The sequence below is a fragment of the Dicentrarchus labrax genome, unplaced genomic scaffold (genome assembly GCF_905237075.1).
Source record: "Dicentrarchus labrax unplaced genomic scaffold, dlabrax2021, whole genome shotgun sequence".
Lineage (NCBI taxonomy): Eukaryota > Metazoa > Chordata > Actinopteri > Moronidae > Dicentrarchus > Dicentrarchus labrax.
The window spans coordinates 18,534,751-18,561,787 of NW_026136721.1; the positions used below are offsets into that span (position 1 = coordinate 18,534,751).

Below are 27,037 nucleotides of genomic sequence, written 5' to 3' on the forward strand. Positions count from 1 at the left end.
CGGCTGCGCCAAGAGGAGGCCGTTTGCAGAGGACCCGTCAGGTTCAGGTTTCCAGAGGTTATACAACACAATTCCCATTATACTTTTTCACAAAATATATATTTTTTTAACTCAGCTATAGAGCCATGAATCCTGATATTATGAAAGAGCGGCAAAATGCCACTTTTGACGTCGAGAAACTGACGTACATTTTGGACGGGGGCCCAGAAAAGACCAAAAGAAGGCGAGAAATTGGTGAGTTTGAAATGTCTTCTTTGTCTGACGATTTTTGTTCTCGTACCTTAAAACGTGACAAAGGCTGATGATAATGAGGGATATTTGCTAAGAAACGAGTATAGCTAACTTAGTGGAGAGAAAGGAGCTTGTGTCGACTGTTGGCTGTTGAGTTGCTAGCGGACGTTTGCGGCCGTTACGTTCCAGTTGTCCTGAACTGAACCAAACTTTTACTGTATTTAAAAGTCAATATCACACGACGTCCATTTAAGGTGCTATTTGTAAAGACAGGTATGTTAGGGTCGTTTGGTATGTTGCGTTGGTGAATTCGGCATTCGTGTCTTTTAGCAAACATCCTTACAATAGTTGATTAAAGTGATGTTACTGTGAGCTACCTGTGGACTTTTAGGTAGGCAGCAGAGAACAACACACTGTATGTTTGAATCTGTGTGAAGGAACTCAGGTCAGGTCAGGTCATGGACAATTGGAGACCATATATGTGTGCCCAAGTGTGCAAATGCATTCTGAAATTTGTCAGTGTGCACACATTTGAAAATGTGTTACATGAAACTTATTTCATACATCTCACTGCATCTCTCTGTATACGTTCTTAAATCAGCATGCATGTATTTCTAAATTACTGTGGCCTCAAATAATGATTATTTTCATTATTCATTATCAATTAATCTGGGTATTTTCTCAAGTAAACAATTCGTCTTTTTCACTTTAATATGTATAAAAGAAAAGTTTAATTTAATGTCCATCACAATTTCCAGGAGTCCAGGATGACCTCTTCAACTGTTTTGTTTTGTCTAACAAACCAAAACCCTAAGACCCTAAGTAAATAATCACACTTTTTCTTAAAAAAAGAATTCAAAACAATTAATTGATTATCAGAATAGTTTTAGATTACTACTGTCCATTTCATTGACTTATCAATTATCGAGTAATTGTTGCAGTTCTAAAAATCTGTGTCATGTTGCTTTGGCAAGATAAAAGAAGCTGTGTCTAAATTCATGGTCTGGACCCTTTGAAAGACATGGCCCACAAGGTCTGTCCGTCAGAGACACTGAGGGCTCTGCTAAACCTAAACTTCTTCCTCAAATGAGACAATCTAGCCTCAAAGAGACCCAAGCTGATATATAGAGTATCCGTTGACTTAAAAAGTCAATCATTTCCAAATGTATCACAAGGAAGTTAAACACAAACGGGCAAACACTGCTCCAAGTTGAAACAAGTTCATGATATAGTACATTTTTGACTTGTGTAACCTTTGCTGAGGATGGCAAACACAAGTATCCTCCAAATTCTGACAAAAGATGGCTTCCTTTCTTGACACTGGCCTTGCATGTATTCGATGGAGACTGCAGGAGTTATCTCTTCCATTGTGACACAGTTTTTGAAGTAATGCTGCCTTGATAATGCATGGGTGGTACTGTATGCGGGCCAGTAATCTTATGCTTCCAGTCAGCTCACAGAAGCCTTTGTACACATTTTGCAAATGTCCAGTTAAGCATTGATAATATGTAGGTCTTGACTTTTACTTCCAGTTGTATAAACCACAGCAGCTGTATGGACTAAAAGATACATTTCTGATCTAATTTCCACTATCTACTGTAGAGTCAATGGTTCTCAATGACCCGGACTTTCAGGAGGAGGACCCAAACTTCCTGTCCCGCAGTGAGCGCTATGACCAGGCTGTTAGAAAAAGTGCTCAAATGATCCTGAAGCTCAGAGAGTATGGCATTGCAGACCCAGAGGAGATCTACTGCTACAAGAAGTATGTGGTAACGGAGTCGACATGTGAGGCCAACTGGTTTACATACTGGAGATCCAGATAGATCGATGTAATTGCAAGCCTGTGGGACAGCAGTGCACACACAGTCAAATCTTCTGTTAGGAGGAGTAAATAAACATGGAGCTGGTTAAGTAACTCAGGCACACAAGGAGTGTAACATTGTAATCATTTACATTTGTGCATGCTCACCTGTTGTTCAGGGAAGTATTATTTTATACTTACTGACATTTTATATAAAGAAAAAGATTATGACCTCTGTCACATATAGTACTGTCAGGATCAAGTCTGTGGACTTTATATTTATTTAAATTGCACATAATGTATGTGGTTAAAATGTTACACAATTTGGCTTTAATCCCATCACACCCTTTATGGCAGGAATCAAATAATATACCTGGATTGTTTGTTAACTGACTTGCAATGTACAAAATTACCAATGTTACTTTCAAATACCAAAGGTTGCCATCATGTTATAGCTTTAGCTCCATTATATGAGCGCAGTCATTAATTGGTGGACTGGTAAAGCAAAAGTATTGTGCTTTATTCTCCACTTTCTATTTTTAATTGTAAGTCTTTATTTCACAAAAGGGCCCCAGTGGGTGGAAGTTTAACAACTATTCTGTAGCTGTATCAAACAACTTGATTTACAAATTTGGTGGTAGTACAGAATTCAAAGAATCATTTAGATTTGTCTTTGGGGAAAATGTGTAATATAAGTGTAGCTGTATGTGACCCTGAAGCAAACAAAGTCAGGTGGAGCAAAGTTCATCATAAGATTATAACTGTGTCAGACGGTGTGCAAGCGGTTTTCATAGCTTTCACCAGTTGCACAATAGTCACTGACTCAGTTAAAATCTAGTTTAGTAGTATTTATTTATTTTGGTCAAACTTCCAGTGTGCTTTGTTCATGCACTCCCAAGCTTTCTGCCAGCCTATTTGATGTATATTATGCAGTTCACATTCACATCATCATATTGATTGTGGCTGCTTTAAAAAGGATAGACATGGATCACATATCTATTGTACTTTACTTGCTCTCTTTGACAAGTCAATGATTGTAGGACAGGCGGTCAATGGAAAGCCTACTGCATGTCAGTCGCAATAGTGATTTGATAAGTTTCCAGATAGAATTCCTAAAAGGCAATGTAAATAAGAAAGATATACAGCCATGTCATCCAGTTCGAGTGATGAAGAACCTCAACCGGAGACTTTTTATTTTACTGGTTCAACCACTGAATTTGACTGAATACTAAACTAAACTTTTAAGATGACAGAGTACCATGTCCAAACAAGAAACTAAAGTGTAGATAAATCTCAGCCATAAAAAAACTAATTATCTTGCAAACAGCAAATACATCAGTTGCATTTTGAATAATAGCAAGTCTGTTGTGTATCCTATACCTTCCCTTCTTCACCCAGTATGGTTAGAGGCAACCATCATGAGGCCATGGGGCTACACTTTGTCATGTTCCTCCCAACCCTGTACAGCCAGTGCAACCCTCAGCAGGCCAGGAAATGGTTACCTGTGGCAGAGTCCTTCCAGGTTGTGGGCACGTATGCCCAAACTGAGATGGGTCACGGTCAGTCCTCGACTTAGCCCTTACCTTATTACTTGTTTAAAGCCCTCAGACACAATCTCACTGTGCTGTACTTAAAAAGCACAAAATGGCATTTGTGTTGTTTTAATGTTAAGCCAAAATTATATTTGCTGCAGGAAAAGAGGCCTATATCAGCAAGTTTGTAAAGTACCAGGTGTAGGTCTGGTGATTTCTTGTATGTGTTTGACAGATCTAAATCATGTAGAAAAATTGCAAAAGTAGTTGCATGTGGGTCCTGACAATTGTACTCATGTGTGACATTTCGTACTAACAAGAGATGGTACTTTGTGACTAGATAATAGATGTAACTGCGCTATTAACATCGCTCAACTAGTAGCTGTCCCTTACACCTTCAGGATTAAAATAAAATTAGTTTAGTCTCATCTCTTCCAAAACATATTCCCCTCAACATTGGGTAGTTCTACTGCTTTCCTACTCACAACTCTCTCATTTCCCCTTTATGTAATGATAATGCACTGATAATGAAGTTTATAGGCATTTTAATTGCTTGTGTCTTGATTGCTTTTTGTAAATTAATAACTAAGTTTGCACTTTTTTGAATCAGTAATTAAGTCTTGATTATCTAGCCTGTCCTTGGTTTGGATGTTGAGATCTTCTGGTGTCTAAATTAGCAGGTAGTACATAGACTGGGAAAATTTTCTGTCCTTGTTATGCAATCTTACATCAAAAGCAAGAGAGCCTACATTATATGCAGCGGAAATACGTGGTCTGGGAGCCACAATGAGGCTGAGTTCTAGCTCCTGAATGTCTCTTTGTAATCTGAGAGGCTGACAAATCTGTGGTGAGAGAGAATGTAGGCCAAGCCAGCTATTGTTTGTTGCCTTGTTGTTACAAAGCCAAGTGGATGTTATTATGAATTTGTGTTTCATCTGTGCAAAGCTACCCTGAAAGTTTAGAACTGATGGCCCTGTCTCTAATGAACAATTTGTTCATGTAAGGGATCATGTAACCTAATGTGCCCAAGACCACTTTCCTAGGGCTGCAGCTAATGGTTATTTTCATCATCAGTTCATCTGATGATTATAATTTTGACTGCAAATGCAAACCTGTTTCTGATTTGGTATACAGCAACACATACTCAGGCGTTGAACTTTGTTAGCCAAATAATCACTGCAGGCACATTGTGTATCTGAAGTGAAAGAGTAAAACTAACGATTTACACAGAAGCCAAATGATCACCCTAATCCAGAGATCTGGAGAGAGAGTGAGAGAGAAGGTCAAATGTGGCCAACATGCCACACCTACTGACTGCCTGTGCACAACACAGGAGGAGAGGGAGAGACTGCAGTGCTGTTGGTTGAGAGAGAGCCGTTGACTGTGCTTACTCTGAGCAGCATGCATGGGAATTAATATGATATACTGGAATATATTTCTTGGCTTGGTCTGAATAAGTCGCTAAGAGGGTCTGAAAAGTAATTTATCGTCGCCAGGTTGGCAACTCTGGCCTCCCTGATTGATTCTGTGTGTAAGCGTGCTTCATATAGCGGTCATGCCAGTGCAACCTCAAATTTTTCAATATTGAACACCTAATAATTAAAATGATACTGGCTACTGTACTGAAGACAGATTTAAATGGAAATTAAATAAGTTTCAATCCAAATTATGACCTTATGATCAAATCAGCAATTCCAATATGCATGATCTGCTCACAAGGTGATTTAATTTGTCTTTGTCACTTCCACCCTTACTGCTTGCTTGCACAAACTTCTTTATCTCTTCTTCTTTTTGTTCTTCTCTCTTTTTCTTGATATAAACCATATCAATTCTTTCCCATAATTCCTCCTGTGGGTTTTCTGTCCTCATCCATCTGCACTTACACTGGGTTTACACTTTCTATCTCTTTCCCTTCCCTTTCTTCATTACCACCTGCTTTTCTTGTCCGTTTACCCCTGTGCTGCGTGGCCTAGGTGTGTGCACCCCGACAGGCCAGAGCCCTTGGATCTCCATCTGGGGATGTTCCTGCCCACACTGCTCAACCAGGCTACCCCAGAGCAAATGGACCGTTTCTTCATGCCTGCCTGGAACCTAGAGATTGTCGGCACCTACGCTCAGACTGAGATGGGCCACGGTAAAATTAACAGAGCAGCCCAAAATATCAGGCCTGTTCAAGGCTTGTCAGTAGACAGGGATCAGTTGGCTGTTTTATCATTGCCATTGCCAGTAGACACCAAAATTGTGTAGTAATAATAATGTTTACTAATGCTAGTTTTCTTATATGTAGTCATACTAATTTTCCATTAATAATTATCTGAGAAAGATTGTTTATTTTTTCTGGCATGCCAGTTTTTTTAAGCTGTCCTTATTTTGCCATCTTTAATTTTTGGTGGAAAAGAGTTCATTCAGTCAAGTAGGGAAAGCCACACAAGTGGACAAACAGGATGTAAACAAATCCCAAGTCTGACTGAATTTTCTAAGCTGCTTCAGGTTAACATGATAGTGAATGCAAAAAAATATACATTGATTGATTTCAAAATTAGATTTTCCAGTTACTCATGCCCAAACTCTGGAATCACTGTGTTATGCTCCCTGATCTCAAGCACTCTATAGTCCTCCAAGAACTAAACTAAACTACCTTTCTTGCTCTCTTACTAACCCCTTTTATGTATTTTTAACAGAACTGTTTTATTTATTTACAATCATAGATTATGTTTTGTTTGCAGACGAGTATAGCAATAATATAGATGCAAATTCCAAGTCCATCTCAAAAACGGCATGCCGTAGACAAAGCATGAATTATATTATCCTAAAATATGATTGTTACATATGTTTTTAGATCTGTCAAACCTCAACAAAGTTCACTGCTTTGCTTATCTATGTTGACTTCATCCATTTTATTTTCATTGAAAAGAGTTCAGAAACATATTTATATATCGAACTGTTTTGGGCTAAACATGTTTCTTTGATCCATTATCCTGTTTGATGTTTTGAGATATCTTTTGTTGACTGTATGATTCATGTATTCACATATTATAATATGTTTGATTGATCTAATCATCTGTCATATCACGTGTCACTTACAATGTTAGTTGTAAACATGCTTTACAGATTAATGTCTCACTGCTGTCACTGAGTAACCATTCATTTTGGTTTTTCCACTTTGTACTCTGTATGTATGTGTTCCCTTTCTATGTGTTTGGTGTGCTTTGATCTGTTGTCTCTCTCTAGGCACTCACCTCAGAGGGCTGGAGACCACAGCCACATATGATCCAGCCACTCAGGAGTTTGTCTTGAACAGCCCCACAATCAGCTCCATCAAGTGGTGGCCTGGAGGACGTAAGTACATTCAGGCTGTGATGTCTCTGCAGTGTTAGGACTGCACCAAAACTTAGCAGCCTGGAATTGGCCAAACAGCAGAATCCCTATGTGCATAAATAAGGAATTTAATGATGAATTTGATGAAAGATTATTTGATTTAATATTTTCCTGTGTTTTTTCAGAACAAACTAGTTTCAACCCTCTCTCTCATTCTCTTTCTAGTTGGAAAGACCTCAAACCATGCCGTAGTTCTAGCCCAGCTTTACACTCAGGGAAACTGCCACGGTCTGCATGCTTTCATCGTACCCATCCGCGACATGAACACACATGTACCCCTACCAGGTAGCTACCGGCTGTAATGTCTCTTCGAATGTGTTGCTCTGTTCTTCATTTACTTACTTGTCTCTGCATCCCTTTTTCTATCTGTATCATTCTTTCTCACACTCCTTCTTACTTGATCTTTTCTCTCTCTCTCTCTCTCTCTCTCTCTCTCTCTCTCTCTCTCTCTCTCTCTCTCTCAGGTATTGTAGTTGGAGATATTGGCCCCAAGTTTGGCTTTAGTGAAGTTGACAACGGCTTCCTGAAACTAGAGAACGTTCGAATCCCACGGGAGAACATGCTGATGAAATACGCCAAGGTAATATGACACCAATTGATTTGATGGTTTCCCGGACGTGACTTTTTAAGTTGATTATATGGTTGTTTTTTTTCTGAGTTTTGGTGTTTGTGAGAGGATTTGTGGGTCAGTGTAATTGCCCTCATGCCTACACCACGCTTGGAAAGGAAGTGTGAAAAGAATGAGATGCAGTCTGCTACTACACTGCTAGAAGCCACTAAATCCTACACACTGGTCCTTTAAGCAACAACCTGCACAACTGTGTTTTGTTTACCAAATAGGGAAGTTGTTGCATTGTATTCTCAAGTTATGTGTCCTAGATACAAAACACTATGGTTAATATAAATAAAGATCTACAAATATCACCAAATAGCTTATCAATACAGGACATAATCTACCTTCTGTTTAGCTTAGCCTCGTTTATAGGAATGGATGGACAAAATAATATAAACACCTGTCAGTATAATGTGGTATGATTCAACAGCACCACAAACTACATTTTCCAAAATAACATTTAAGTTAAATCAACATCTCAAAAACTGAACATTATAACTTTAATAAAGGCAGGATTCATTCCAGACACCATTACTTTAACTTAGGTGTACCTAGGGGACTGAGTGTATATGTTTCATTTAGAGTGGGACTTGAATCTCTGAAGCATCAGCAATTAAACTGAACTGTACTTTAACTTGAACTGTAGTATTAACTAGTATAAAATACTATAAGAAAACGAACACTGTAGTATGAAAACACAATTAAAACATAATACATATTGACTATAGAAAAGAAACATCTGCAACAAGAATTTTCAACACTAAGAAGAGATTATACCTCTGCCTAGTGCCTTGAATGTTTGTTTATAAAGTGTTTGCAGTGGAGCAAGTGTTGTTTTTCCAGTTTGTGTGACTATCTTGTGATACAGTATGACAGTGTGCAAAGATCATTGAATGCATTTATAGATTTGCTGCATCTAAAGGGGGGGCTGGTTCTTCAGTTAAACCTTCAGTTCCTTAGATTTAATTTACAGTGTCACACACCTGCTTCACTTGTTTCTTTAAGGTTTAACAGTGTGTAAGATTTCCCAATAAGAATGACTCTGTCTCTCCACTAGGTGGAGCCAGATGGAACCTATGTGAAACCACCAAGTGCCAAGCTGACCTATGGCACCATGGTGTTCATCCGCTCCATGATCGTAGGCGAGTCAGCTCGAGCCCTCGCCAAATCCTGCACCATCGCCATCCGATACAGTTCTGTTCGTCACCAGTCCGAAATCCGGCCAGGGTCAGTCAGTACGAATGAGTGCATAAAGGCACTTCAGCAAACAGATATACACGTGTTGCATAACCCATACAAGCTGCAAGTACAAACAAACATATGCTTAAGGTCATGCATGCACAACCAGTTGACAGGGTGTGTGGCCCGTGTGTTTCTGTCCCACAGAGAGCCAGAGCCCCAGATCCTCGACTACCAGACGCAGCAGTACAAGCTGTTCCCTCTGCTAGCTATGGCCTATGCCTTCACTTTTGTTGGCCAGTATATGAGTCAAACCTACCAACGCATCAGTGGAGACATCAACGAGGGCGACTTCAGTGAACTGCCTGAGGTACTGACTTGACATAAACATGTAGAATGTGATCTAAGCTTAATGTTGACTGACTGAGGATGATGATCACCCTCTTTGCCCTCCAATTTACAGCTCCATGCCCTGTCTGCGGGTCTGAAGGCATTTACTACTTGGGAAACCAACTCTGCCATTGAGGTGTGTCGCATGTCATGTGGTGGCCACGGCTACTCTCGCAGCAGCGCCCTGCCAGACATTTATGTCAATTTCACCCCTACATGCACCTACGAGGGAGAGAACACAGTCATGATGCTGCAGACTGCAAGGTACATGTCACACAGAAAATTGACATGTTCACAGCCAAGTTCTCCACCCAATTCTGACACAAACACACACACTAGAAATGTCTTTGCTTCAAGATCGAGACAGACAAAAATAGACACATGTAGTCATAAACATGCGCCCACTCAGCAGCCCTGCCATTCCATAAATGCAGAGGACACACCCACACACCTCCCACAGCAAAAACAAACACTGGTCACATTGTATATCCCTAAATGATAGCTGTTTTGGTTTTATATCACCAGTACTGTAAAGGTCAACCTGTTATGTTGTATGGTTTGTTTTAAAGGGATATTGCTTCGCAAGGATGTGCAAATAGTTTATGAAATGTACAGTGACTCAGTGAGCTTGTACCTGAACCTGGACTACACAAAACATTTAATTTGGTGTTAGTAAAAAAAAAAAAAAAGAAATAGGACAACAACAGGTTAGAATGGCTGTTGAATATTTAGTGTTTGTTAATTTTGTCATACAATCAAGAAATGAATTGGAACAGAAAAAGATGCCGATTGTTTTTCTTAACAATACCACAAGAAAACTGCACTGTGTGTCTCCTCAACTTTTGCCTATGCAGATACCTGGTGAAGAGCTACCAACGGGCCATGGCAGGCCAGCAGCTGAGCGGCACTGTGTCATACCTGAATGAAGCAGAGCACCAGAGGGTCCAGCCTCAGCCCGTCGCTGCAAGGCCAACCGTGGTCGACATAAACGACCTGGCTAGCCTGGTGGAGGTCTACAAACTACGAGCTGCCATGTAAGAGACAGGAGTAGTGGAGACAGTGACCTTGTTGGTTGGACAATGACAATTATGTTTTCATTTCAGGTTTAGCCATTGAAAGCCATGATCACGAGCTTTATTTTCTACATTTTCATTGCACACATTTTTTATTTACGCTGTGAAACATAAATTATCCTTAGTCAGGGTACCGCTGCTATGACCCCTCGACTCTTAGCTCATGGTTGCATGTAATGGGGCCATTTGTGTATGTGAAATTTGCCTCTCAGTGTTTGGATACTGGATATGCGCTAAATGCCTACATTGTAAATTTAAAGAGGAGGGATACATTTTGACACACTGTCTGCTGTTATCTCAGGTGTTGGTGTTGACTAGAGCTTCTGGTGTCAACATCAATCACCCTTATAGTCCAATCAGTTTGAGTGTCTGCCCAAACCGGCTGTTCTCTCATTTTGACCATATTTCTGCATTGGTCCTTTTCACTGTCTGACGTAATGTGCTCCCCTGATCACATCCCTGCATACTGTCAGCCTTAGTCATCTAAATTCATTTGGCAGTCAGTGTCAGCTGTGTGATGAGCACGAACAGTGGCTAAGCCTGTCTGGTGGGGGGAGACACAATGTGGCCTGCCAGTTCAGACATTAGAGGGATAAAAGGCAATGGAGAATTGTTGGTTAGCAATCTTTTCTTCTGTGTTTCTGAAGAGGCTCACTTCAAAATATTGAAATATATATCTTTAAAGAAATATAGATTTCATTGATGATAGTCAATTTGTAAAAAAAAAGACAATCTCATTTCATCATCAGCCTCTGTTGTACTTAAAACCCAAAGTTAAAGAGAATAAAGTGTCTTAATTTTTTTAATTAACTTAACTCAATTAATATTGACAGCTTGGGTTAATGTGTGTCTGTAGTCTAGTAGCACTGGCAGCTAAGAGCATCCAGCAGGAGTTGCAGCGCAGGAAGAGCCCAGAAGATGCCTGGAACAACAGTGCTATTGACCTGGTCAGAGCCTCAGATGTAAGTTCACTTACTGTGTTCTACATTCTCCCTACATTCTGCAGTGGCATTTATTGACATTTCCTCGATTTTATGTGCTCAGTATTAAAGATAATTTATATTCAGGCTTGGGGAGTAATGGATTGCATGCAACATAGTTACCTAATTGGGATAAAAAAAAATGTAACATCTCAAAATAAATAACGATGTATTACCATGCAAATGTGCAGTGAGCACACATTACAACACAAGTCTGACAGTGCTATTCTGGTGTCAAGTGAAACCATTTCATTGTGAGGAAAATTCCCCATTATCCTGTCTTTAAAGCAGAAAAGGGAAACGACATTACAGTTACAGTGCTAGTTCTGCCTTCCAGCTGTGAAAATATTCTCTAAGTTGCTGCCTGAATTTGCTTCATGAAAAGTTTTTCATTTTTAAATACACTGAGCAGAGGATGCATTTTTGATGTTGAAATCTTGGTTTCATATTCTTTTACAAGGTTATATTGTTCTGTTGTCATATAGAATACAGATATTTCTTTTCTCTAACAGAAAGTATTCAAGTTATGTTACTTTAATATTGTAAAACAGATTTGGTTACTGACTACATAAGATAAGATAGACTTTATTGATCCCACACTGGGGAAATTCGCTAATTATTAATTACTAATATTATATTTTATGATCACTAGAAAGTTTAGAGTTTCCAGGCCCGAAATGTCATTCTGATGCAACTTGAAGTCAAATTTTTCTTTCTTTTTCTTTAAACATGTCCTGATTGTTTTTTTCTCCAGGCCCACTGTCACTACGTTGTAGTGAAGTTATTTACTGACAAACTGGGCGAGATTGGTGACACAGCCATACACTCAGTGATGTCAACCCTGGCTCTGCTCTACGCCCTGCATGGCATCACAAAGAACTCTGGAGACTTCCTACAGGTCAGGAAAGTCATAACGCATAGAAACAATATAGTCCTTATTGCAGGTGAATCTTATTGCCGGTGTTAACTGACACATTGTGCTCCAGTTATTTGCTTACTCCCCGTAGTGTTGGTCTGTCAGTTTCACTGTCTGCTTCCATATGAAAGAACAACAGCCTCAATTGCCTCTTTGTCTCGGCGCTATCAAAATGGAGTCTTTGTGTGTTGGATGTGTATGCCTTGTTAGTCTTTTCTGCTGTTTAAATAAAGCAAATTAGATTTTTTTTTTTTTTTGCTTTAAATTAAAGATGTTGGTGAGTCAGAACAACCTTCTATCTTTACTGTCTTCCTCACTGTCCAGGCAATTGAGTGAAATCCAGCAGCATGTCTTCATCTACATCTTTATCTGTTTTTATTTCAGGCTGGACTGCTGAATGTGCCCCAGGTGCTACAGATTTCTATTCGTATCAAGGAGCTGCTGGCTCAGCTGAGGCCCAACGCTGTGGCACTGGTAGATTCCTTTGACCTCCATGACAAGAAGCTGAATTCAGTCCTGGGACGATATGATGGGAACGTCTATGATCACATGTTCGAGTGGGCTCGCCGCTCACCCCTAAACGCCACAGAGGTCAGTCAGGGTGACAAGGGTGAAATAATGGTAGTGTCATGGCACCGATATAGTGTTTTGTTGTAAGGTCAAAAGGATTTAATTATGGCTAAACCTTATGGTTGTACAAGCTACCAACAGGCCAAGAAATACACTAAACACCAGCAACAAGAAAAGGATGCAGGGTGCTTACTGAACCCCAGCGAGAGTCTCAATGAAATGTTACTGTTTCTGTTGATCTGCAGCACACTGCTCTCATGCATTCATATCACTACTCTCCTTCCTGAGCATCTGCACCCTGTGAGATAAGATCCACCCTTTTGAAGCTTGGTGACTAGTCAAAAATAACAAATGACACGTTCTGTTGAAGTGTGTGACAAATCTTCTTAGTTTCTCAATCTGTTTGTTATATCTATTGGTGACAGAAGCACTTTGACTGTGACAGAGGCAGTAGATTTAAACAGTGAAGGTTGTATCTGTAGGAATTATGACACCATTACTCTTTTGGTACATAATAAAAAAAAAACAGTCACATTTAGATGGATGGATGTAGTGACATGAAAACTGGCTAACAGAGAAAATAATTTTCATTTTGTAGGACTTAAATGATATACATTTTTTGTAAAAGTGAGACACTTTTATAGACTGAGACAGTCCAGATAGGGTCACATTAAGTTGATCAGTCACTTGCAGAAATGAAAGATGAAGTGTCATAAACAGCTTTTTTGATTCGTCTAAGCTTCCACTATTGAGCACTGTATAGCCAACCACAATCATTTGGGATCAGAGACTGCTCAAAACAGACCAAAATATGCAGCTGCAAATACTATCTTACACAGATGTGTAGGAGACTGTGTGTGATTGCATAAGCATGTATTTTTTCCCCTGGTCTTGCTCATTATTTCTGTGTAACAAATGCTCTTTTTTTCATCCCCAGGTCCATGAATCCTTCCACAAGTACCTGAAGCCCTTGCGGTCCAAACTGTGAGCTACACCTTGCACATTGAGTCCTGGCTGTGACCCTTCATCTGTGTGCATACAGGCACAAATGTCACAGTATTATATCAACCCCATGACGGTCTTCATACCCCATCAGCTGGTATTTACCAGTCTGAAGGAATTTAGCCTTCCCTACTTTAGTCTCTCAATATGTGGTAAGTTGAACACCACAATCAGCCTCTTTAAAGCCTATGCTCTCAGGTGATGTGGAAATCAGAGTTGGCTGCGAACAGGGGTTGGACGACCTAAAACAATCCGAAGAATCTTATTAATGAGGGGAATGGAAACGAAACGAGGAATGCAGATTATATCTAGAAATCTCTAATAAAGTCATTATTTTGAGCCCCAAAAGTAGCTTTAAGAATAATGGAGTAATCAAGTACTTTCAGTTTTAGTTTGTTTTCTGTAGAGAAATTCGATTGTAAAGCTGATTAGTATTTCACTTTCTGCTGAGTGCCTGATGACTCCTCTGTGTGAGCCAGTCAAAATGAAAATTGCCATTTTTTCTAACGAGAAGAGAATGTTATTATGAATGTTAGTGTTTTATGTTGGGAACAGACAACAGCTAAATCTGTTTTGGTTGTTTCCCCTGACTACAAGGACCAACGTGTTGTTAAAAGATACTGTGCTGTTTGTTATAATTGTTAAGAGGCATTCATTCATCTATGACCTTTTAGCAATTGCTGTTGGCTTTAAGAAAGTATTGCACAGTGTGTTTTCTGTGACACCCCCCTCCCCACGCTTCATAGTTGTGTAGTTTACATTACATAAGCAACTTAGCAAATTAGAGCAGAGGTCCAACAGACACATCAAGTGAAGATATACAAATATTTCACTGTGAAATTATAAGTAGATAAAGCATTTGCATATACATTAAGTTTAGCTGTGCTTTAGAGCAGGAAGATGTGTCATTATTACGCCTTAAGTGATGAAACTATTCCTCACAGCCTTAACTTAATACTTCACTCAAAATGACCAACCACTGTTTGTGGCTGTGGCTGGTCCCCTCCTTAAATTCATGCCAGTCACAATGATGATCTAACTAAAATGTTGTTATAGGACAGAAAAACACCTGAACTCTTCTAGTTGCTCTATCTCCGTCCCACCACCTGTCACATATCTTGCTTTATTTGAACGATCCACGTCACAGATACTAATAGTGTGTAGGTTACATACTTAACTGTACACTGATAGAAGCTGAGCTCAACAGAGAGCAGAGAGACACTGTTTGTGAGGCAATCATTTGGTGATTTCAGGTGATTTGTTCCAGATTCTTTATTTTCTGAGAAAATTGGCTCACTCTTTTTTTTTCCCCTTTTTTTCATCATGTATGGTGGTTCTCTGTTAAGGTTTGTTTGATCATTAGAATGAATGGTTACACTATTATGTGTGTCCACATGTGTGCTGCATATGTGAATTAGTGCCCTCCCTCCCTGCTGTGTGGGGTTGAGTTTATTATATTATATTATTTATTTTTTTTTTTATATATATATATATATATATATATGATAAAGATGGGTCTAAATTCTGGACAACATCTGGATGGATTCTTTTTTTAGTTTTTAATCATGAATTTACTACATTCAAACTACAGTTCAAATCCTGCTGTGAGAATTATTCAGATTCAAATATGAGTTTCGTAGATAAATGTCAGTGTCACATATTCACTTATTGACTTGAATTGATTAAATTAGAAATTAATAATATTTCATAGAATTGGTGGATTTATGCTTTCAGTTTATGTCATTTCTACCTGCAGTAGTATTTTCTCATGGCATAGACACATCCAACAACAGTCTGGTAGGTACTGAGGCTGGTGAATAAAAGTGACAACAGAGCTACTCAAATAAAGATATTTGGTGACTGTAATGAAAAGGAGAGCTTTAATCCGAAGCCTCACTGTGAGCTGTAAAGATGATTTGTTGGATAATCATGTGCCTGTAGAAGTTGTCTTTTCTTAATCTAACTAATGGAGAATGTTGTCTCACAATGCTCATAACATTTTACTGTATGTATTTGTACAACTTTGAATCATTTAATTTCTGCTGTAATGGCACAATTATCAATATGTGATGACTAAGCAGTTTGTTGAGCATATTTGTTGGTTAATTTGTTGACATGTTTTATTGAATAATAAGGATTTTAATGGTTGGTAAATAATAAAAATAAAATAATATAAAAAATAATTTGACCTGTAAGTTATATTAATAAAAATAAATAATCAGTGTGTATTGTGATTATCTGTCTTGATCCTGAAGTTTACCAGCTTGAACTAGTTTTCAAGCCCACTTTCTAAACAAGTAACAAGCATTACCACTTTAATGCGAAATGTACTGGAGGAACTTTATATACTCATAAGTAAAGATACAGCAACAGCAAATAGTATTCTGGAAAACTATGTTTATCACTTTTCAACCTAAGATGACCCTTGGATCCCACTGCACAAGTGTACAGTCAAAGAATAGAGCAAATGGATTAAAAATGGACACTTATATTACATAGATCACAGATCAATTTACTATTCTTATTTAATACTTAAGGCAATCTCCTGTGGCTCTAGAGGAGCTTTCTAAAAGCACAGAGCACAGAGAATAACCCTGATGTTATGTTGCACTGGGCTTTAGAAAGTCTGTTACCAGCCAAGTGTCTGGAGTTTGAAAGATGTGGACATTTGCCAGGAAGCGAAGTTTATATTAAAGAGGAATGCCTTGTGGGAACTCTGATTCAGCATTTTTTGGGCTTGACCCATACTAAGGTCAGGATATCTTGGACTTTGCCATATCTGCTTTGAACATTATTTTAAAAAAGATTCTGTTTAATCTGTCCAACTTTGTGTAAGTGTACTACTGAGTTGGTATGAACTAAATGTATGTTGATACTCAAAAGAAGCTACAGCAACAGCAATATTTTCTGAAACAAATCAATTATTTAAAAAAATATATTACATTTAAATTAATTAAATTAAGTTTTGCCAAGAGGTTTTACAACTTAAAATACTTGATTATGTGTGTATTTACAAATACAGACAGAACATTATCCAAGAAATAAAACATATATTAAAGATCAGCAATTGTTGGTCACTTTTGGATCTAAAACTTGTACTTAAATGTCACAATCTGTTTTTTGCTAATCAAATTAAATTGATCACGGTCTTTCTTTGCTACCATACATCATGAGACAGGTGCAGACCATTGACTGTATATATATATATATATATAAGGGGCAGACACCCTGCTGTCCATACAAGGAGGACTGCTGTAAAACGAGTATAAGCTGCGCATTACCTATTAAATTAACTTGTTTTAAATCAGTAATGTATGAACTGTACGAACTACACTGAAAGCGTTCATCACTAACGATAACTAACGATCACTAACGTACAGTAGGAGGACTACCGGCTCCACACGCGGCCCGCAGTTGGAGGGGTTGGACCGGGCCCAGCTCGTCGTAACTCCGCCCCGCACTCCTCCGTGGAACTGCCGTGAAGGATGTTGGAAGAGAGAAAGAGGGAAGTAGTGACACACTGGTGGACAGTTAGTGTACAGTATCGTAGCATTTCGGACACATATACCGTCTGCTAATGAATTAAAACCCGGTCATTTCTTCTTGGAGGTGAGTGGAATAAGACGTTTGTTTTACGACCGTTAAAGCCGTTAAAAGTTAACGTTAGTTAACTTTAAAATGTTTGGGTCAACGGCCATTATGGACTTCATAACATAACATACTTAAAATATCTTAAAACCACCGTGTATTAGCTGGTGTACTCTTAGTGTTAATGTCAGTGTGTCGATGTTAGTGGTGGAAAGCTGTTTTATTTTTAAAAAAGGATAACAATAACACACAGTCAGTGACAGTTACAACGTTAACGTTAGCTTACAACGGTCGTCTTCATCCAGCGAGCCGCTGAACGCATGCCTCGGCAAGCCCTTTGTTGCTCTGCCCGCCGGGACAAATACCATTATTCATCTCCAATGTCTTTCTCTTACCTCCTTACAGTTAATTATAGTCACCATGTGCCGACAAATCCATGTGTTGTTACACCCCTCCCATGTGTTTTTCAAACCATACAGTCTGATTCACACTCGGTGTTTCACTGGGCTTTTAACCAGGAATTAACTGAAACCGACTACTGGTGTAAGTTAGCTAACGTTAATAATAAAATCATATTGTTGGTGGAGACTTGCTGCTTAAAGGTGGCTGCAGACACTCAATGTAATAGTAATAACTGCTGTGTCCTTACAGCTACCTCCTGGAGAGAGTTACTGTATCTGTACCAGAATTTGTTTACTAGCAGTTTTGGGTCTGTTGAAGATAAAACCTTATCAGATATTTCTCTTTCCTCTGAAGCATAAAAATATGTAGTGGCTTAAAAAAGAGGTAGTACCAGTTTTAGTAAACTTTATTACATTTATGGACTTAAGAGTTAATTTCTAAACTGTATAATGACCTAACTGGGTTGTAGTGTGTGGTGCATTCAGGTGCCAATACATGATACATTTTTCAGTGGAAATGTAAGTTAGTGTGTTTTTTACGTATTCAACCACCACTGACGTGTATATACTTGCTTCATAAACATATGATTAATACTGAAATCATGCTCAAAGTAGGCCTACTCACAGAGGTGGGCGGTGTGGACAAAATTATCATTGCAATAATTATCACAGCATTACATTTACTAGTATTCAAAAGCACCACTGATTATTGTGTTGTTTTAGAGCAGTAAGTGAAGGGGCAGACTTTTATTCCAGTTACTCCAGACACACTCACGGATGAGGAAGAGTGAAGGTGTAAGTCACAAATTGCCTTTGAATACAAGCCATGTCTTAAAGGTATACAAAGGCAGTATTACAGATCAGTTTCTTTGGGAGATAATTGCTTCGAGAGAACAATTATAACGTAAGTCAAAAGTTGTTTATAGTGACCATTTTATACCTCATTAGTTCATTTATAACATACAGTATTTCAGAAGCTTTGTCATACTTGCACTGTACTGTATATTACACACTATTGTAATATTACAACAGATAAATGATAATTAAACTAACAGCAACATTTCTGACTAAATATTTAGCTTGAAGCAGCAGTAGTCGTCATGTTACCCTCACTCCAGTGTCATCATCAATAATTCATTCACAACTTTATGACCTCATCCTACATGTAGTATCCAGTTAAAAATAACAGTAAAGGGTGGTCTACACATATTAGAGAAAGCAGAGAACAGTAAAGTGCTATTACAGTATATTTAGCAAATCACACTTCATACAGCTTTGTACTCAAACCAGAAAAAGAGGCAACATATTGTATGAACGTAGGGTGTATGCTGTACAACAAGCAAATATGCGACTGTGGCATCTGCTTGCATCTGCATGGTTGAACTGGTATGTTCGTTTGCACCTGTCACTGAGTTAACGGTCTGTGTCGGGGAAAACTGACCCAGCAATAATCAAAAAGTTTACATTCTGTGACAACAAGGAAACATGAGTTCAGCTAAAAGGTCACGCACTTCATCAGAATCAGCGAGCAAGTTCTGAGAAATAGAAGGGTAAAAAAATGTACGTCACTGTGACGCAGTCCCTTTTATCTAACGTGAATATTGTGCCTCATTAATATATAGCTAACCTCACTGTTCTTTATAATTTGGAGTTTTGGAAAACCCGAGGCTTGTCCACACGTATTCAATGTGAAGTGTCACAATCAAATCTATCATCACTTCTCTCAAGGGGGCTTTCCTTCCATGATCTTATCTGTTCTCAGCTGCAGCACCATACCACACCCATTAAACATTGGGGGTTTTTCCTTTTATAATGCCAACAACCCACTTCTGTAACAGGGGTATCAAGCTGCTCGCCAGGCTGTTGGAATTTTTTTCCCTGCACTGCCATGCCAACCTTCGTTCAAAGTGTGTGACACATTATCTTAAAATATTTGGACACAGGAAGTGCTTTGAAACCCAAAGACTCGTAAACCTTAAAAGGACTTCTGTGGATACTCTGACTTTGCTATGAAGCTCTGAACTGTGTAGAGAGTAAGTTGTATAGACTATTGACTGTACATTTATTGTTGCACAGAAACAGCTCATTTTCTTCTACATTTCTTGCAAGAATTAGGAAGGGACAAAATGTCTTCACTCACGTTCTGTGAATTCGTGGCAGTGAGCGACTTTGTCTTTCTCACTTTTAACAGCCAGTCTGGCCCCCACAAGATGCTCAGAAATGAGCTCTTTTGGGTAGTGTCACATTACAGCATAGACACATATATGCACACAATGTATACACACACTTGTTGCACCAATGACAGAGAAAAACATGACATAGTAGCTTTACCTTGAATTATGTGTGCACACACCGTATAAACATTAGTTATTTAGGTCACATCTTGTGAGGAGCTCTTGGACTGGGAACAAAGCTGAGGTATTGCATAGTAGCTCGCTGTTACACAAGTTTGGGCACGCAGGCCGTCGGAAAATGTTGCAATGTTTTCAAATGTCCCTGGAATGGTTAGATTGAAGCCAAGGTCTTTTTTCAACCAAGATGCCTCAATAGTGAACTTGAATTATTGTCTTCTAATAGCTTTGAAATGGAACTATTGATTTGTTTGAGGCACCAAAGTGCTATTATCAGCTGAAGATAGGTAATGGGATATGTAAAGACCCATGGTTTTGTTTAGAGAGTCATCATCAAGAGGTGTTGTGGTTGGAAGTGAAGAAGGAGGGGGCGGTTTCGATTGTTGCTCTGACTGTTTAGAGGCACACAACCAAGCAAACACCACTGAAACTCACACACTCTCCTACGCCTGACCATGACTGTCTGCTCAGTTATGATCAGTTTGTACCCTGCACACACACACACATAGCCAGTGCAGACAAACCAAAACATGTTGTCCACCTTTTTAAAAACGTACAAGTTTTTCAGGAGAATGACATTTCATGGCTGTCATCAAAGGATTTGTTGGTCTTATTAAAGCAGGGCACTCCTCTTTACTGTCAAGCCGTTGTGCCAGCTGGCTGCTGGCCCATTTACTGTAGAGCTCTTTCACACTCATTCCTTTCTGTTCTTCCATTTACAGCATGGCACAGCTCAGTTTGTTGAGCCTGATAGGCTTCATGAGGGAAACTCAGGTTGTCAAACGTGGAAATGGGGAAAGAACATGAATTTTCATAAGCAGCGAGTACTTTCTGAATCCTGCAATCACTATGGATTGAATCTGTCTGAATTAATATTTGAAATCAAGTTTGGGACTTTCCCGAAATGAGAGATAGGGGTCAAACTGCATAGCCCGTATACACTAGCTGATTGTTTACTGCAGCAGTCATGCATTGCTCACATAGAGGACTATTCAGTTGTACATACATTGCTAGTTAAAATAAGTTTACCACTTTATGTTGTAGCTTGTTGGCTAAAGTAATATACAAATAATTTAACTTTATACCCTGAAATAAAGATATGATTAATGAACACATATGATTGAATTGAGAAAGTTATGTGATTATTGAAAATATTAGGAATAGTGCTGCACAATTATGGCTAAAATGATCATTATTTCATGATTACAGAGAACCCAGTTCCCCAAAGTAAAACCGTAACATCTCGATCACCCATGGTGGCTGTGAATGAGATCTTATATTCAGTGTCTATGGCAGACAACAACAAAGAGAATCACAAGGTTTATTGCTAAAATAACTATACTACGATCACATTGTAAACAGCTGACGTTAGAAGGGAAACTACAAAATAAAAACAAAACCTAGGAAGTGGAAAATTTGGACCGGTGATGGTGTCAAGATAAGTATCAGTGAGTCAAGAAGATATTATAATTCATCCTCTCAAGTGTCGAACATAAGAGAAAGTTTGACCTGATGTGACAACCAAAGTGGCCTTAGATCATTTTCTGAAGATGATGTAAATCCATGCCAAATTTTATGGCAGCCTGTCCAATGATTGGTGCAGACAAGATGTCTCGACAAAGCAACATCTCCATAGCACAATAAAAAAAAATTATGTTATCAATAAATATATACAAATGGGGAAAAATGTCTGTTTGCTCAATACCTTAGATGTTAGATCGTGCTAGCAATTACTGAACTAAGATGTGCTGTTTTCTACAGATGTCTAATCAGATGAATCAGGAGGCAGTCCAATAAAATTGTCACCAAGGTTTCTTTTATATATATATATTTTTTTTTTTATTGAGCATCAATAATAATACAAAACATCCACAATGGGACAGCAGAATGACATAAAAACAATGCTCATAATTCCAATGTTTTTCCAATCGCCTGGCCAGTAGGGTGCAGAAGGCCATGGAATGTCATGCTTTAGCTGATGGTATTGTTAGATGGGATACCAAAAAGGGGATGTGGATCTGCCACAAAATCAAAGGCCATTTGAAGAGTATCAAATATTTTAGCCCAAAAATCTGTCAGCTTTGGGCATGACCAAAACATATGCATGAGGTCGGCAGGGGACTGGTGGCACCTGTTACAAGCGTCAACAACACTGGGGTAAATTTTAGACAATTTATGATTGGTGTAATAAAGCCTGTGTATGAATTTACATTGAATCAGCCCATGTCGGCCACAAATGGAGGAGTTATGGACTAACTCAAGAATATTGTCCCACTGGTCATCCTCTATATTAAGCCCCAGATCCTGTTCCCGTGACTCCCTCGTCTGCTGGGGGAAGACTGAAACGATGCAGTCCATGGCACTGCTGATATGTGAAATATTCCCTTTCTGATTGGGGTTTATCATGAGAAGAGTGTCTAATAATGTCTGTGGGGGGAGATTAGGAAAATCAGGATAATATTTCTGAACAAAATGCCTAACTTGGAATAAGCGGAAAAGGTGCGATGATGGTAGCTTAAATGTAGCAGACAGATCAGTGAAAGACATGTAGGTCCCACTATCATAGAGATCCTTAATAGATCATGTGCCACTATCAGACCAAAGTTGAAAGGCAGAATCCATAGTAGATGGTTTGAAATTGTGATTGTGGATTGTGTTTTTAGCGGGTGTTTGTGGGCTGTGGTCCTGTATATCTCGCAGAGAGCAACATTTCTCCCACTCGGCTGCATGCCTCTGCTTGAGGTGCTGGAATAAATTGGTCGTACTGCTACCTTTGGTTGCAATAGCTTTCAAACAAACTTTGCAGTGGGTCGTGGTTTGTTCGCTGTCGGACGCCACAAAACCAAACCAGTTCCACACAACCGACACTGTGCCTTTTTTGGCGACGAGCTCATCCTGGCTTGCTGCCGTGTTGTGTTTATCTGTGGAGAGGCAGGGGGAGGGGTCAGCGCACTCTGACCTACAGAAGTCCAAAGGGAGCGCCGGTGTTGTGGAAGTTCAAGAGAAAACCGATTTTTACTAAAAATAAATCGTGTTTAACTACGAAATCGAATTAATCGATAAAATCGATTTATCGCCCAGCCCTACGACTGAGTGACCACTAGGCTAGTGCTGACATTAGGAACAGACAGTCACCATTGTTTCTAAAAAACCTGTAACACATACCTTTTCTATTTTCTCTTTTTAAGAAATGTGCAATTGTTTGAGATTGGTTTTCTTTAGCATTCTTTTTGACTGAGTGTAAATGCCTAATATCTGACCATGTTACTATTGTAGCTCACACTGTTGGTGTGGGCAAGTCTCCCACATACAAATTTGCACTTGACGTAGTTGTCCCCACACTTACTGACCGTGTGAGACGTAGAGTCTGTGAGAGAATGTGAACATTGTCTGAACATCATCACTCGAACTCTTCAACTGTCAATGCTGTCCTCAGTTTTAATTATGAAACAAATTACAATTCCTGCTATTATTCCTCCCTCGCTTCTCGTTGCACTGATGGTTCATAGTTTTATAATCACATTTGTTCTGTAAGCCTCTGAGTAACTGAGTAAAGTTTTCTTCTTTAGGATCGCTGTGTCCATGCATAAATGTCCTCATCTGGTGTTCATTCATGTTTAAATAGTGGATAAACTAACAATGACACATGTTTTGTGTATGTCTTTATCAGGATCTGCAAGGGAAGATGCAAGTAAAGCTTGTGGATGTTAAGAAGAAGAACTAATGAAGCAGTTGTCTGAAGGTCAGTTTCTCATTTAGCCTCCCAAGAGTTTCAGAAAAGTCCAATAACGGCACTGGTCACAACACCTATTTCCGCTTTGGGCATACACATTAAGATGAAAGATAATGCTACTCTCAAAAGGACTCATTGAGTGCTGAATTGTATCAGTGTATAGGACACGGTTATGTTGAGGTAAATGTTCATTATGACTGTGGTTGAAGAGTGAGTCAGCAAAGTCAAGTCCCTGTGACAAAAGGAGGATGTTGTGCTTGCACAATATTGTTCTAAAGCTGAGGTCCTTTTCAACATCAGAAACACAACCATGTGACATGTTAGATGATCACTACCTGACTCAAGGTTATTATTACATTTATATAGTTTCATGATTATTATCATTGAACTACAAATACAGCAGAAATAAGAAGTGGCCAAACATATTTGTAATTATTTTGTCTTTTAGTCATGTAAAGTCCCTTTAGGAGAAGGTTTGACTCAGCCATTGCATTCAGAAGATTTACCAACCAATAAATAGGGAGGCTGAAGGCTTGAGTGGGATACAGTTTGGGGAAATGAGATTAAACCCTTGCTCAGTGGGTGTGAGTATTGACTACGAATATTCGTTACAGTCTGCTTACTGAATAGACAGTCCTCTGTAAACTCAGTAGCTTGCCTATAAGAAATAAGACAAAATCCACCATTTCCACACCTCTCAACTCAACTCAGATTTCCTGTAGTTATGGGGAAAAACCACATCTTTGTGCTCTTATTTACAAAACTGGTTTAAAAGCTTTCTTGACCATTACAAGTTGCTATGGCGAATCACATAGATGCTTAAAATAGAAATGTAGAAAAGAGACTGAGCTTGGCACTCACAACAGTAAAGTTCAGTGAGACTCACTCTTTTCTCCACACAGTAAGCAGCAACAACAAGCTTTTCATTGCTGTGGAGGCGCATAGTGTAGTTTCTCAATAATTCCCTTGGCATGTAAGAAGAATTCCAAAAATACATGAGTGAAAGAGTTTGGCTGTTTCTGAGGTAGGCATAGTTGATGTCTCCATTTCTTCATGTTTGTATGTGTTTCTGTTTTATAGCATGTTGTTTTACACTATCATGACTTTCACATTTTGTTAATTGTCGAACAATACATCTGCACCTAAAGGTTTTTTATACAAAATTCACTTACCACTTGATGTCGCACTAGAACACCAGCATCTCAGAGTAAAACAATGGGCACTATGGCCGACGAGACTCATTTGATAACTAGCTGATAATTGTAAAACACACTTCAGACTGGACTGAAACAAAATAAAACTCACCAAAGCTGTCTTGGATAGTCTTTCCACAATTGTTTGCTGCTATATTAATGTTTTAAATCTCACATAACCTTTGAGCTAATGTTAATAAACCTATGTAGCCATGCCTGGAAAGCACCCTTGTTTTGCATGTTTGTCAAGTGCTGGCTACATTTAACAGAAGTCACAGCAAGTGTGCTTGGTCCAAGTGGGGCCAGTCAACTGCTGTGTAGAGTGAGTGTGGCAGAAAATGAAACACGATCTCTTCCCCACACCCCTACATGTGGGTTATGTATGGGTTTGTAAGATAAGACTGCTTTTACTACCAGTTACATGAACCCTGAACTATACGGCACTGAGTGAATGAGCCTGTCCTGTCTCCAAGTTTACAGGGGATAACGCTGCTTTGAGCATCAGGCGAATGGGATTGCACACAAACACACTGACACATTCTCAGGGCAGTCCTCTCCCTGAGGGAAGAGACTGAACCATGGTGACACACTCTCAGAGGAACACGTGATATCACCAAACACAACAGGGTGGAGGTGGCTCGCTCACACACACACACACACACACACACACACACACACACACACACACACACACACACACACACAATATATAGTCCCACTGATTAATGGTCAAGTGAGGAACTGTTCAGATGCAGCAGTGAATAAATAGACTCCAAAGAGGTGCAGACATTCAGGGACATTTGATGGAAATGGTTCTTGTCACATGTCATGTGATGACATGAGCTATGGATGATGTCAGTGTGGACATCTTGCTCTGACACGTGACTCATCGGGATATGTGACCGCACAGTGAGTGAGATGACCGGTTGTCACTTCCACATCTGAGTAACAGAATCTGTCATTGAATTGTCTTTCCCAAGGTTTCCCCCTTGATTTGACTCTTTTATTTCTTGGGATGGTTATAGAAACAAAACTCCACCATTAAAACATAAAATTTCACATTAGCCATATGTGGTTAGTACATAAGAGCGTGCACGGATGGTTAATGATTAGAAAGACATGATTCATGTTTGTTTAGAAAACATGCCCTTTCTTGTTGGCATACTACCATTCCCACACACAGGTGGGGAGAATCATGGATACAATAAAAATAACTGAACTCATTCTTAAGATATTCTTGTTGATGGTATCAACTGTCTGTTCAAACAGGCCTGCTGGTTATCTATTTTTTCTGCCTGTGTTGTGGAGCCTTTTAATAATTTGGTCTCTTATGTCAACATTGCTGTGGTCATTGAGCAAATCTGACAATCAGATTAGTATAAATTGATCTTACGTAGAGTGGCGCCATACCTTGCTTTCATCTCCACGTATCAGGGATCTCAAACTCAATTTCATGAAGGCGAGGTTGATCTCTCTTAGGGGGGCTGCTTGTACATTTGAGAGAAAAGGTTTGTTTGTTTTTCAGTTATACATTTCAGCCATATGTATATAATAGTCTGGGCAACTTGTCTTTCCGTCTCTTCTCCCTTTTACCTGCATGTTAATAGAGCTATGCCTCTTGACATTGTATTCCAACAGAATACCAGCTCTTTGCACATAAGATAGTGAGGGTATATTAAACTCAATGAAATAAAAATAAATAATTGTCTCTATAATAGTAACTTCTCTGAAAACTGTGGGTGCTCCAGGTCATTTTTTTTCTTTATAGACTTAGGAAGAGACCTTGTGGTGTTAAGTGTGCTACAGTAAATCAGAGTGCAATCAAACTATTTATGCTGAGAATTAGGCACTGCTTGTTAAATGTGAAATAAAAAACTAATTTGTTTACGCTTGGATTTTCCAACTTTGCTCGAAGATTTTAATTAAAGACTACAACAAAATTAAATAAGATAAAAAATAAGAAGTGCATTGGGGGCCAGATTAAAAAATACATCATGCTCCTTGTTGTTCTTATTTTCTTGGAAACAAATAACTTGTAGGTTGCCATCATGATATTATGGTATTATGTGTAACTTCAAGATGGCTTGTGGTAAAATATCATACAAT

General features: G+C 39.0%; 2 protein-coding genes and 1 long non-coding RNA gene across 6 annotated transcripts in view; 2 read left to right on the top strand and 1 right to left on the bottom strand.

The window, feature by feature from the left end:
- Nucleotides 1–91: 91 nt before the first annotated feature.
- On the top strand, nt 92–15,197 carry acox1 (acyl-CoA oxidase 1, palmitoyl). 3 transcript variants are annotated; one of them, XM_051384080.1, is made up of 14 exons: nt 92–234; nt 1,834–1,993; nt 3,431–3,591; nt 6,796–6,903; nt 7,108–7,227; nt 7,407–7,522; nt 8,613–8,782; nt 8,942–9,104; nt 9,198–9,388; nt 9,979–10,158; nt 11,054–11,159; nt 11,932–12,075; nt 12,478–12,684; nt 13,601–15,197. In XM_051384080.1, exons 1-14 carry the CDS (start codon nt 126–128, stop codon nt 13,649–13,651), a joined length of 1,986 nt encoding a protein of 661 aa, XP_051240040.1. In that variant the 5' UTR covers nt 92–125; the 3' UTR covers nt 13,652–15,197. The 3 variants fall into 3 exon arrangements, with proteins under 3 accessions (XP_051240040.1, XP_051240039.1, XP_051240041.1); XM_051384079.1 differs by lacking the exon at nt 3,431–3,591 and adding an exon at nt 5,538–5,698; XM_051384081.1 differs by lacking the exons at nt 92–234; nt 1,834–1,993 and adding an exon at nt 5,538–5,698 and having other exon boundaries at nt 3,450–3,591.
- Nucleotides 6,460–25,243, bottom strand: LOC127354313 (uncharacterized). The gene is made up of 2 exons (XR_007881507.1): nt 25,044–25,243; nt 6,460–6,989 (listed from the first exon to the last, which is right to left on the bottom strand). It is a non-coding gene; the product is annotated as an uncharacterized LOC127354313 (long non-coding RNA).
- Nucleotides 17,135–27,037, top strand: part of LOC127354269 (inactive rhomboid protein 2) — a 29,808-nt gene continuing 19,905 nt past the window's right edge. The window contains exons 1-2 of one of the 2 annotated variants that reach the window (XM_051384068.1): nt 17,135–17,274; nt 23,676–23,747. The gene's annotated coding sequence lies outside the window, so the exon portion shown is untranslated. The remainder of the gene's footprint in view (nt 17,275–23,675; nt 23,748–27,037) is intronic. The other variant, XM_051384069.1, reaches the window with a different exon arrangement.

What these genes read in the sequence shown, in the direction of transcription:
- acox1 (XM_051384080.1), top strand. Translation starts at nt 126, where the DNA reads ATGAATCCTGATATTATGAAAGAGCGGCAAAATGCCACTTTTGACGTC. An exon ending in TGCTGATGAAATACGCCAAG is followed by an intron (nt 7,523 to 8,612) that starts GTAATATGACAC and finishes TCTCTCCACTAG; the next exon opens with GTGGAGCCAGATGGAACCTA. An exon ending in ATGATGCTGCAGACTGCAAG is followed by an intron (nt 9,389 to 9,978) that starts GTACATGTCACA and finishes TTGCCTATGCAG; the next exon opens with ATACCTGGTGAAGAGCTACC.